General features: G+C 39.5%; 1 protein-coding gene across 5 annotated transcripts in view; it reads right to left on the bottom strand.

The window, feature by feature from the left end:
• The window catches only part of MYO16 (myosin XVI), a 406,659-nt gene that overhangs the window by 105,472 nt on the left and 287,531 nt on the right, over positions 1-13,656 (bottom strand). For all 5 annotated transcript variants that reach the window (XM_063337500.1, XM_063337484.1, XM_063337493.1 and 2 more), the window contains exons 22-23: positions 8,783-8,935; positions 7,965-8,165 (exon numbers count right to left, since the gene is read on the bottom strand). In XM_063337500.1, coding sequence (XP_063193570.1) covers positions 7,965-8,165; positions 8,783-8,935 — 354 coding nt within the window. The remainder of the gene's footprint in view (positions 1-7,964; positions 8,166-8,782; positions 8,936-13,656) is intronic.

The following is a 13,656-nucleotide window of genomic DNA, read 5'->3' as shown; positions in this document are numbered from 1 at the left end:
ACCCCTGTGTTGATTTCTTCTATGTGCAGAAGCTTACTTGTGCATATTGTTTTCCTCTTTTATTCCACTTTCTTCATTCCAAAACAGTAAAGAAAGTAAGAAAAAATCAAAGGTCTCTCAGAATGATATTGTACATACAGATTTTCTTAAAGCATTGTTTTCACCAGAAATTCAAGTATGGATTCCAAATTCTTTAGGATTTTTACCCTTACACATTACTCTGAGCCTCTTCTTCCCATATGCCTTCTTAGGCTTGCTTTGACCTCATGTTTTCATTTTTTCACTTCTGACCCATTTTCTCTTCTCTTTTCCCTCAGCACTGCCTTTTCTGGAATGGTCTACGGCTAAGCAGGATTGGAACAACAATATGGTATGTGTAGTCCTAGAAAAAGGTACTGAGCATAAATGTAAGGGAATGGGCAATACCTGGCAATGCACGACTACAATCAATCGAAAAGACTTGCTATTGTAAGAAAATATAATTTTTTCTATGGCTATCCCAACACAAAACATTAAGATGTTAAAGGTCTTTAAGACTGCATGGACACATCTGTATCAGCTGTAATTCTCTCATAATATAGAGCAAGAGATATCAGTTTTGTTCACAAAAGGCTGTCTGTCAATCTCAACTAAATACATAGAAGAGGTGTCTTCAGTGAGATGCTGCATTTTCCAGTATAACTGCACTTAGGAGTTGCTAAAATAGCTACTCTAAGTGCCTGAGTAAAGATATGAACCCGATTCTATCTGGACTTCGAGCTACATACATAACCTCCTGATGAAAAGGAGCTCAAATTACAAAGGTCCATACGAGATTCACACCAGGGCAAACATAGCTTTTTTTTTTAGCTTTTTTTGCTCTAGGTGACTTGGAGGAGCAGCTGTTTCACATTGGCTGTGAACTACATTGCAGTGAACAACTTTTGTTACCTAGAGAGATCAGGATGTCTGCCTTCACCCCTTGTTTAACACAGAGTCTGCATTCAATGCGACTTCCTCCACAAACACCAGCCTAGACAAGTCACCCACATATAAAGGATTAAGCCTGGAAGTGAAAAATTTCACGTTCAATTACCTGCCACATTTTACTGGTAATTCTTTCTCTACCCTGTGGGTCCGATTCATCTTTCAGTTATACTCAGGGAAATAATGGGAAGTGCTACTAAGTTAAAGGAGTTACAATCAGTGAAAAATTGTGGTAAGTGAGAATAAAATCGAGTCTTGTTATGATTTTGGGGATCTCTGAAGGTAATGACCCAGAGAAAGATTGCTTTATACTTCCCTTACTTTAGACTTGTTTAATTGATATCAGACTATAAAAATGGCTCTCAAAACCTGCCAAACTCTACTGTTACTTTATAAATGAAATTCTTATTTTTGAGTGCCAATAAAACCTGATATATTTAAAAGCCTGATCCTTTAACAATTTTCTTAAAGCATAAATCACAAATGACATTTATAAAAAGCTACTAAATGTGCTAAGTAATAGCACAATCTAAAGAACAGCATCAGCAGTTTTAAAATCACAGTTTTTATTTTTCAACTTATCAACTTATGAAGACATGCTAGTCTGAAAATAGACTCAATTTGTATAATTATTTAGTAGAGTAATGCTATCATCAGATTTTATGTAAATAAACATCATAAATCACCGGAAATTTCAATCTATGATAGCTAGACAACAATTCCGTGGGATATCAAAAATGCAAGTGTCTTTAAGGATTTTGTTCAATCACTATTGAAGTAAGGAGAGTTAAACACTTGCACGGGAACTTCTCTGTTTGGCAGCGACAAGCATTTTACTGCCATACAGATGCAAAGAACAACCTGACTGTCTGGAATATTTCCTTGGCCAATGTAAATCAAAGGATCTCCATTGACTTCAAAAGAATGTGTGAATTTACATTACGTGGAGAGCTGTCTATTTGTTCATACCTTTAGATTAAATGTCATTACTATTATTAGGAAAAGGTCAAATCAAGTGTCTATGTTACAAAAAAGAAAAAAAATTTAAACAACCATGCAAGGATAAAATACACGTTAATGAAAAGTGTGCTCCTTACCACTCACGGTTTAACTTTCAGAACTGGGCACCTGAAACTTGGATCTTAACAAATGTTCCTACTGAGTGCTTCTTCAGAGAGTAAGACAAACATTTTTTTAATTTTAAAGACATTTTCTGGTTAAAGAAATTGTTCTGGTTGCGATTTTAATGCAGCTGCCTTGTTGCTGCTTTCATGTCATTTTTTTTTGGTGTGTGGAACCTTTTAAAGCCATTGTGATAAATTTGTATAATCACAGCAGAACTCCATGAAAAAAAATATTTACCTAACAAATATAGAACAGATTTATAAACAGATGTAGACATCTGGAGTCCATGGTCAATTCTTACTCTATCACTTTAAGTCCTAATAAGTTTCATAAAATCTTCCTTGGGCTGTTATCTAACCACTGCCTGCCCTCATTCCTACTGAAAAGTCCCAATAGTGGAAGTATTCAAACCACTTAACTTTGGCAAATAATTTGAGTCTAAGTAGAAGGCCTTATGATGAAAGAAGAGCCTCCAGGGAGTTATTCAGAGTATTTAGGTTAGGAATTTAAGCACTGCCCAAATAGTCTTAATCCTTTCCATAATGACCACATTTCTATCATTGGGCAGGAACAAATCTGCCTGCGTCAGAACACTACTCAACACTTCCATTGACTTCTTTTCCAAATGAGGAGCCACAAAATAGCCCTTTCCCCATTTATATTGCTGTAAAGGACCCTAATCTGGTTAAAGAAGCCTAAGCATGCACATTCCAACCTTTCATCTGCTCTGGAGAGCTCAGGGCATATAATGTCGCCTTGAGATATGACAGAGACAGCAAGTCTTTTTTTGGTGACTTGGAGACAAGTCTTGAACATGCCTCATAGGAGTACCCACTACCAATAGTCAGCTGACTGGGTGTAAATCTGTTCCACCTAAAATATTCATCATCGCAGAAACTGTGTCATCCAGTACCTTTAGCAGCATGGATAAGAGTTATTTTTCTGGTCTTCTTACCCTAGCAAGCACGTAGAACTCCCTTCTGAATCTAAACTGATTTTCTAGCAGAGAGATAAACTCCCTGCATTTGCTACTCAGAAAATCACGTCAGGGAAGGTTGTTCTAATTACCTCTCACAATAAGCAGCAGCAAAGCTATAACATTTGTTTCAGAATTATAACGTGCATTCTAATCAAAAGACTTTGTCATAGCTGGCCAATTTCTTGCTCATCGAACTCTATTCATCTGACATGTTCATCTGAACTCATCTCTTCTGTCTGTTGCTTAGGTAATTGTGAGGGTCCAGGTGTCAGTTGTCTGGTTATCCTGAAGCACCTGCAGTTTGCACGTGTCTTCCATGGAGGACTTTGAAATTATTAGGTACATATCACATGCTGCCACTAAATCCTGAAAAAGCCAGATTCTTCCTGACAGCAGGCTTTACTGAGATCTCAAGTTAAAAGTGACCTACTATGTAAAGTCATCAACTAATGACGGAATCACGGAATTTTCAGAGTTGGAAGGGACCTCTAGAGATCATCTAGTCCAACTCCCCTGCTAAAGCAGGGTTGCCTAGAGCACATTACTCAGGACTGCATCCAGGCGGGTCTTGAAAGTCTCCAGAGAAGGGGACTCCACAACCTCCCTGGGCAGCCTGCTCCAGTGCTCTGTCACCCTCACCGTAAAGAAGTTTTTCCTCATGTTTGATCGGAACATCCTATGTTCCAGCTTGTGCCCATTACCCCTCGTCCTGTTGCTGGGAACAACAGAAGAGAGTCTGGCTCCATCCTCCTTAAACCCACCCTTTAGATACTTGTAAACATTAATAAGGTCTCCCCTCAGCCTTCTCTTCCCCAGGCTAAAGAGTCCCAGCTCTCTCAGCCTTTCCTCATAAGGGAGATGCTCCAGTCCCTCAATCATCTTTGTTGCCCTACGCTGGACTCTCTCCAGTAGTTCCCTGTCTCTTTTGAACTGGAGAGCCCAGAACTGGACACAGTATTCCAGTTGTGGCCTCACCAGTGCTGAGTAGAGGAGGAGAATGACCTCCCTAGACCTGCTGGCCACACTCTTCCCTATGCAGCCCAGAATTCCACTGGCCTTCTTGGTTACAAGGGTACATTGCTTGCTCATGGATAGTTTACTGTCTACCAAGACCCCCAGATCCTTTTCTTCAGAGCTGCTTTCCAGCAGGTCCACCCCTAACCTATATGGCTGCCTGACATTCTTCCTCCCCAGGTGCAGGACCCTACCCTTGTCCTTGTTGAACCTCGTTAGGTTCTTCTCTGCCCAGCTCTCCAGCCTGTCTAGGTCGCGCTGGATGCCAGCACAGCCCTCTGGGGTGTCAGCCACCCCACCCAGTTTGGTATCATCAGCAAACTTGCTGACCAGACACTCTGTTCCCTCCTCCAGGTCATTGATGAATACATTAAACAATACTGGTCCAAGTATTGATCCCTGGGGGACACCACTGGTTACAGGCCTCCAACTTGACCCTGCTCCATTAATCACAACCGTCTGAGTCCTGTCACACAGCCAGCTCTCAAACCCCCTCACATCTAGTCCACAGTTCCTCAGTTTCCTAAGGAGGATGTTATGAGAGACAGTGTCAAAAGCCTTGCTGAAGTCAAGGTAGATGACATCTGCTGCTCTGCCCTCATCCAGCCAACCAGTTATAACATCACAGAAGGCTATGAGGTTGGTCAAGCATGATTTACCCTTGGTAAATCCATGTTGACCACTTCCAATAACTTTCTGCTCCTGAACGTGCTTGGATATGATATCCAGAATGAGTCGCTCCATTACCTTCCCAGGGACAGAGGTGAGACTAACTGGTCTGTAGTCCCCTGAGTCCTCCTTCTTGCCCTTTTTGAAGACTGGAGTAATATTGGCCTTCCTCCAGTCCTCAGGCACCTCTCCTGTTCTCCATGACCTTTCAAAGATGATGGAGAGTGGCCAAGCAATAACATCTGCCAGCTCTCTCAGCACTCGCGGATGCATCTCGTCAGGGCCCATGGACTTATGGATGTCCAGTTTGGCCAAGTGGTCTCTAACCTGATCTTCCTCTACTGGGGAAAACTCTTCCTCTCTCCAGACCTTCCCCCTTGCCTCCAGGGCCTGGGATTCATGAGGGACAGCTTAGGAGTGAAGACTGAAGCAAAGAAGGCATTCAGTAGCTCTGCCTTCTCTGTGTCTTCCACCCGTAGGGAGCCCATTTAATTCGTTAGTGGGCCTACATTTTCCCTAGTCTTCCTTTTTCTATTGATATACTGAAAGAACCTCTTCTTGTTATCTTTAACCTTGGTGGCCAAGATGAGTGCTGCTTGAGCTTTGGCCCTTCTAATTTTCGCCCTGCATAGCTTCACTACATCTTGGTATTTTTCATAAGTACCCAACGCCCTTTTCCAAAGATCATAAACTTTCCTTTTTTTCCTGAGGTCCAGACAAAGCTCTCTATTTAGCCAGGCTGGTCTACTTCCCTGTCTGCTCGGTTTTTTGGGCCTTGGGGATGGCCCTCTCCTGAGCTTTTAAGAGTTCCTCCTTGAAGTAAGACCAGCCTTCCTGGGCACCTTTGCCCCTCAGGACTGTCCCCAGGCCAAAGTTTGCCCTTCGGAAATCTAAGGTGTCTGTTCTGCTGGCTCCCCACCTTGCTTCACCAAGAATCGAAAATTCTGTCATTTCATGATCACTCTGCCCAAGATGACCTCCAATCTTTACATCCCCTACAAGAACTTCTCTGTTAACAAGCAGCAGGTCCAGTAGGGCACTTTCCCTAGTTGGCTCCCTCACCAGCTGTGTTAGGAAGTTGTCTTCCACACATTCCAGGAACCTCCGGAACTGTTCCCTCTCTGCTGTGTTGTATTTCCAGCAGACATCTGGGAAGTTGAAGTCCCCCACAAGAACAAGGGTGAGCGATCACGAGACCTCTGCCAGCTGCTTATAGAATATTTCATCGGCCTCTACATCCTGGTTGGGGGTCTATAACAAACTCCCACCACGATATCTGGCTTATTGGCCTTCCCCTTGATTCTTATCCATAAACACTCAACAATGTTGTCACGCACATTTTTAAGTTCTTGGCATTCAAAACTGCCCCTAACATAGAGGGCCACCCCAGCACCTCTCTTTCCTTGCCTATCCCTTCTGAAGAGTTGGTAGCCATCAATCACCGCACTCCAGTTGTGTGTGTCTTCCCACCACGTTTCTGTGATGGCAACTATATCATAGTTTCCCTGCTGCACAATGGCCTCCAACTCTTCCTGTTTGTTGCCCATGCCGCGTGCATTCGTGTAGATGCACTTCAGCTGGGCTAACTGCCTTGCCACCTTATTGGGGGGACAAGCCCTTATTCCCACCTGTCCGCGCTCAGACATTTCTGCAGTTGTCAACCCATCGCTACTCCTCATGTCTTTGCTAGCACATGAGTCATCATCTCCCACCTCCACTGCGACAACAGGCTGCAAGACCTTGCTAGCACTTTTACCCACCAGCACTGGCATGCTGCTCCCAGGCACCACTTTAGTCATTCTGGTTACATCCCTGTCCCCCTTCAAACCTAGTTTAAAGCCCTTTCAATGAGTCCTGCTAACTCCTGTCCCAGAATCCTTCTTCCCCTTTGGGTTAGGCTTTCCCCACTTGTTGCCAGCATGCCTGGTGTCCTGTATATCAATCCATGATCAAAGTAACTGAAGTTCTGCCTGTTGCACTGGTCTCTGAGCCAGGAGTTAATCTGCTGACTCTTCCTGTTTATCCCCTCATCAGTAATAATACCTACAGTTATATTGTAGGTGTTATATATATACAGTTATATTGTATATTGTAGGTGTAATAACACCTACAGTTATATTTATAAACAGTTATATTTATAAACAATGCAGTGCATATGATCACAATGTGGTGGTTCCAAGGCACAGTAGCTAAACAGCTTCTAAATATGCTACGCATAAAGCTTTTATGGGACTCCCTCAGTGGACGGATAGCTCATGGGATCATCTGCATAAGACTTAGAAAGTGTAAAAGGACACAGAACAAGATGTTCAGATGTAAAGACTGATTCCTGCAGCCTTCAGTCTATGCTCTCACCTGATTTCAGTGGAAATTTTGGAAAAGTGATAAGAGCCCCCATTGCTCTGTGCCCATATAAACTACATTCACTAGCCCATTTCAAATACTGTACTTTGAATAGAGAGAAGTTACAGCATGTCAGATTAATCGCAGAGGGGACAATCTGTCTGATTATCTAAAAAAAAAATATCATCCCTTTAAACATATACCTATTTTGCTTGCTCTGGGCTGCGGGTGGTTGTGGAGACAATATGAAAATGAGGTAGTATTGGAAAGAAAAGGGTAAGAGGCCTATTTAACAGAATTGATTACGCTTTTCCCGTGAACACTGTAGGAGGGGAAATGCAAAACATTCATCCTGTTTTACAGCCATATTTAGAGACACTTAGCATGTTCTGGGATTCTGAAGAAAAAAAAAGGAAAAAAATATATATTTTGATTATGATTACTAACAAAAATAGTGTGGGGTTTTTTTACCAGATGCATGCTGGTATCCAAGGTATCCACATATATGGCAGAGGATCCACAGGGAACTTGAACTGTTCTGGAACAACATCTGAAAGCAACCTGACAGCCAACTAGAATGGCATTAAACATTTATGCTGAGGTATTTGAATCACCTCCTTCTACATGAAGTGCTTACAATGAGGATAAAATTTAGGAGACAGAATTAGGCAGCCTGAATATTGCCCAATATGATACAAACTACAGCTTTTATACACTAGATACTGCGTTGAGATTCTAAGCTGTTCCCTGAAAATTCATCACTGGAAAGTGAATTGTTATTTATAGCCAGGAGTCGGAGAAGCCATGCAGAATTTTGTTTTGTTTACTCTTTTTCATTAACTGTATGTAAGCAATCATTCAAACTTACCCTCCCAGCATAATGCATAACAGTGAAGGTGGAGCCCTGATCCTTTGGGGCAAGGTTACCATTTCCATCTTTTGTGGAGGAATATACTGTATTTGTGTCTAATGTATCCAAGTAAGACTGAATGCGTTTAGAAAGACTCTGTTCCACTGACCAAATAGACTGGCTTTCTTCATCCAGCATAGACAAAAACCCTGATGGTTTCTGAAATGAGAAATAGATTTTTCTTGTTTTATACAGGAGTAATAGAATTTCAGTTGTTCCTTGTAGAATAACACAGCTTGTAATTTAGTAAACAGAAACACGTATCACCCCAAAGAAAAGGAAAAAATGGTTAAAGTATTCTGGCAAGTCTCCAAGAACTACGCACATCATATAATTATGCAAGGAATGTAGGGAATAATATTTCAGTTGCCAAAAATGGTAACTATCGATGATCTTTTAGGAAACTGATTGGGCTACTTCCTTAGAAGTTATACTCCAGAAACTAGCTCCAGGCACAAAAGAAACTGTCTGGCTTACAACAGAGACTCGTCAGTCCTACAGCTGCATTAAGGAAACGGCATGATACACAGATTCTATGCAGGAATCAATACAGACAAGGAGTTCCTGTTACATTTTCTTCAACCCTGGACTGTTAGAAAGTTCTGTTACCCCTTGAGCTACGAGGGCAGTTATGACAGCCCTCTCTATGGTCTCTTTGGACCCATAACCTTCTCTACAGATTCATAAATCAGAAAATGCAGGCAAAGGTTTGTATTAGTCTAACATGCAGAGACTGTGTATAAATATACATGGTGTAAAATGCATCTGAAAACTACCTGAAAGAAAAAATCTAAGGCTGCAGTATGGTTACCAGGAGAATACACCGTTTCCATGGTAACTCCCTCTTGTACACATTCTGCTTGCTCTTGTAGGAAAAGCACTTCATTGATGTACTGGTGTATCTTCTCATTGGTCATGTTGACACACAGCTATTGTAAAACCAAGAAAAAAAATGAGTATTAGAAATTTACTGCATAATTCATCGGTGTAGGTTTTACTGCACGTCTAATATTGAATTTGATGAAATGTCAATCCACAACATGCTATCTCTCGCTAGACCATAGATTAGCAAGACCCTAGGGAAATTTACATTTTAACAGCTATTAGTATTAAATTGGGAATGAACCGTTTTCTGCCTGCACAGGTCATTGTGAATTCCACATACGAATTACCAAATACCAGCACTGTCAAATATAGTGCAGATTTACACTAATTCCATTGATTGAAGTGGGGTAACTGTACGTACAAATCGGTACACTTAACATTCTTCTGCAGTTTATATTCAGGAAGACTACACAGATGCAATGTGCTTTTAGAAAAAAATAACTACATATTTTGTTAAGATACTGAGTCTGTAGTTAGTTCAACAGTAACAAAGACATTCAAACTCTGCTTCCACAGATAACATCACTGAAGTCTAAAGCAGTCTCTGAAGAACTCATTGTGTTTTGCCCAAATATATGTTGTAAAACACCTAAGGACATTTTACGAGATGCTCCTCTCCACTTTATTGGTATTCTAAGGGAAGATTGGCAAGAAAACAGTCTTCAATAGAAAAGTTCAAAGTTTGGAGAGATAAATAATATAAAAGCCTCTCAAATATTTTCTTTGATTGCCTTATAAAAGGTGTAGCGCCACTTTTGCAAAATAAATAGTTTAATAGGAATCTGATTTTCAATTAAAAACAGGTGGGAGTTGTATCAGCTTATTTTATGACCTTTCGTCTTTTATTCAAAGCTCACAGTCTGCAAAAAAGTAAATATTTAATAACTTTGTGGAATAAATGTTTTAACTGGTTTTTTTATATAAAAGTGGAAATTTTAGTGGAAAATTCTAAAATCTCCTCCAATGCTGTACTATCACTAAGAAATTAAGAAAACAGAAACTCCTAAAAGGGTGGAAGAACCCTTTATATGAGGAATGATGCAAGGAATGCTTGCATGCAGTCTCTTCTCAGACTAAAGTAGTCACATATTTGTTTTGGCCATAAACTATATCTTCCATGAATAAAGTGTGTAAAAGCAATTCCACAGGCAAGTCATATTAAAAAATATGAAATATTTAGATCAAAAATACATGGCTTAACATTCAGAGGAGGGAAAAGAACCCAAGTAATGTGTAATATTTGCCTGAATTTTCCATTAACACCTCATGCCAGTGTAGTCACCTTGCACTTGCTATACAATGAAACAGACTAGTGTGAATAACAGCAAGAAGGAATAAAACAAAACCCCATTTCATAACCAAACGTCTGTTATTAATTGTCTTTACCAATGCATGATAGTGCAGACAAAAGACAGCCTCGAGTAAAACCACTATTTTTTAAAAGTGGAATTTCTAAAGATTCAGGTTATTATCTCATTTTATTAACAATGAAAGTATACAATTGACTTACACTATCTACTTATTTTACGGAAAAAGACAGCTTTTTTAACTTTGTGACAGGTAAAATATGCTTTACTGATCACTTTTTGAATTCTAATTAAAAAATCTTTTCAGAAGCTTCTTAACATTATTTTAGAAGGCAGACATAACACCACAAGCTTACACTTCACAGGATATGTAAAGCCTTAAAATGATGCTTGCTGTGTAAATCTTTATTTGCAAATGAGTTATTTAGAGGACTATGTCATTTAACTTGACGCAGGTATATTTTACCATAAGAAACGCTGACAAAATTACTATAAACTCAAGCTTACTTTTTATCATGTGCCAATCTCCTAAAATACATAAAAACAATAAACGTACTTGGGGACCTGACTGTGTGGCAAAATTATTAAACTACACAATTCGAGCTGAAGGGAAAGACTGTCTTAGTCATATCTTAAAAAGATCTGATGAATAGCATTGGTTTTAACTGACAAAAGTAAAAGGCATATTATTTTATTAAAACATTCATACATAATACGATAGGCTGTTAAAGAAAAAAAAAATAAATATTTATAAATACTACTGATCAGTATATTATGGCATACACTGGTGTGCTTTTTAGTAATATAAGCAATGCTGTCATTCAGACCGGCAGATTTGCCACGATGAAGATAAGGTTCTGGAAACGAGAGCAGAAAGCAACTTCAAGCGTTTATAGAAATGGCAAGCTGCTCCAAAGCTGCTCTCTCCAGCAGTGGCTGTGAGCAACAGCTCTGCCGAATGAGAACCAGGACACCCGCCAGGGACCGCGGAAAAGCAAGGCATTCGGATCATATCTTTCTCCGTTGCAATGTTTTATGCAGCCTGCTGGGAAAAGGCAATAAAACGAATGTTCCGAATTAAAAGCTTGACGCAGGTTGACATAATAATTAAAACAGCTGAAATGTAGAAATCAGACGAAAATGAACTAAAGTAGCTTTGCTATCCCAACTGCTTTTGCTCCGTGTCATAAGAAGTATTATATAAAACAATGACATGTTTTCTGTTCAAAAATACAAAAAGTTCAGAAAACTACATTTTTTAAACATGTATTGAATTGCACCCATGAAATTTAGATGGAAATATAATAGTAATGAAAGAAAACACAATAAATTTTTTACCTAAAATAAATGTTGTGGGAATGCCTTTAAGCATTGTGTATTTACTTTACCTTGCAGCATTACTCAACATTACCTAAGCTCTTTTTTGTCATTAAACATTGTTAAATGTTCTTTACATGCATCTTATTGGCTCCACTGCATGCCTCTCTTGTAAGAAAACCTGCTTTCTATTTGTCTTCCTTCCTAATCCTAACTCACTGTCATGTCTCAGTGGAAACAAATACACCATCTATTTGTCCAAGTCTTCATTAAAAAGTATTTCTAGAATATTATTAGGAGAAAAAAAAATAATCTTGTTCAAGTATTTAAGCAAACAGCTTGCACTATCATCCAAATTGTAGATTTGGTAAAAGCAGTAAGTATTCATCACATCAGACAGCGTTAGATTGACCTCTCTTCATTTACTGCATTTGACCAGTTAGTACTATTAAGTATACTCCAAATTCAAATGTAGGTAGAAGACCAAAATTGTACTGTATTCTGAAGACAGAAAAGCGCCTATGACTAATGAAATTTTCCTGCTCTTCATTTCATATAGGCAACTATTTGAAAAGGCATAGCCAAAAAAAAAGGCATTTGTGAAAAGAAAACTTGGTGACTGTCAATCAGTGAGGGAACGATGGATGTAAACACCCTTTTGGAAAGCTCATTTACATCCTTTGGTCATGCAGAAGGATTAGCTCTCTCAAGCGATGTGTATTCAGAGCACAGAGAAAAGCTTACCACCATCACACCAATACACCTATCAAGCTGTATGTTATGGGCCAAGATGATGAAGCTACAATGCCAAGTTTAGTTTGCAAGGATGTGCTCTAGCATTTCTCAAAAATGTAATTCTAAGATAGTGGAAGGCAGAATCATCTTCTACTTACTAAGGCTGGAGTGAGAAAATAGTTTTAAACCTAAGGTTGATAATCACTTATTTCTCAGAAGTATCTTGATCACTGTTCCCCTTTGTATCTGCTACCCAAACACTTCCGTGTCCTTTTTTATGTAGAGTATCAATACGAATATTTTTAATGAATGTATAACAAAACTAGAACCCATTACAATTCTTCCTTTGCCTTTTAGGGGAAACAGGATCTGATTTCTTCTTTTCCATGCAGTTCCAACAAAAATTCAAACATAGTCCTTCTGCCTCTCTGCCACAACTTTGTTTCACTAGGAATTCATGTCATCTCTGGGGTCAGTTGCCATTAGCTGATCTGTGTTCCTCAAATAAAGTAAAACAGAAACCAGTGCTATATTAAAATTTCATTATGGGTAGCTGTCACCTGAAAAGCCTTCCACAAAGGAGGGTCTGAAAAGCCTCTCCAAAAGGGACACAATTTCAATACAAAGTGGAATGGTACCCCACCTGATTTTGTATATATAAAAGTATTAAACAAACAAGCAAACGAACATGGTAACAACATGGTAACAACAGTCTTTCCTTGAAAGAATTTGGAATTACAGATACTGAAATAGTTCCAGAATATTTTATCACTCATACCGCTGGCCAGCAACTAAGTCCTGTAGGATAAAAAAAGGTGCTGCTGTGGAAAAGTAAGATATCAGTTAATACACGTCCTTGTGCAGCATTTCACCAATGAATCACAAACTGTATCTAGCTGGGAATGTCAGTTTTAGATAAATGATTTTATTGTGGCCACAAAGTGTCTACCGCACAAGAAATAAAAAAGAAAAAAAGGCAAAACCAAAGAAGGCTGATTTATTCTGCATAAAATAAAACATTGGAATGCTCCTTCAGACTGTCCGAATGCATGTGCCATCCATCTACTAAATAGGCGACATGAGCTTACATTTGGATAGCTAGAAGTGGTCTCATGGCTGAGGCTATGCAATTTAATAAAACATATTCTGTTATGGCTGTTTTGTCTAGGAAAGGTCACATGACAAAATTAAATGAAGTCTCAGCAGGGTTAACTAAAGAAATAACATGCAAGAAGTTAAAACCTACTACACCTCGTCATAGAAGTAGGTGAAAATTCCTGTGAACACAGCAGGGCTGTACGAGCTCTTCTGCTTCACCATAGTGACTCTGAAGTAAAGTCCTGAGTGGGGCAGGCAATGCCCTGCGCCCTTGGAGCCATCTGGCTCCTATTGCAAGAGACGTGCTG

Source organism: Chroicocephalus ridibundus, chromosome 1 (genome assembly GCF_963924245.1).
Source record: "Chroicocephalus ridibundus chromosome 1, bChrRid1.1, whole genome shotgun sequence".
In the NCBI taxonomy this organism is placed as follows: Eukaryota; Metazoa; Chordata; class Aves; order Charadriiformes; family Laridae; genus Chroicocephalus; species Chroicocephalus ridibundus.
This window is presented reverse-complemented; position numbering and strand designations above follow the sequence as displayed.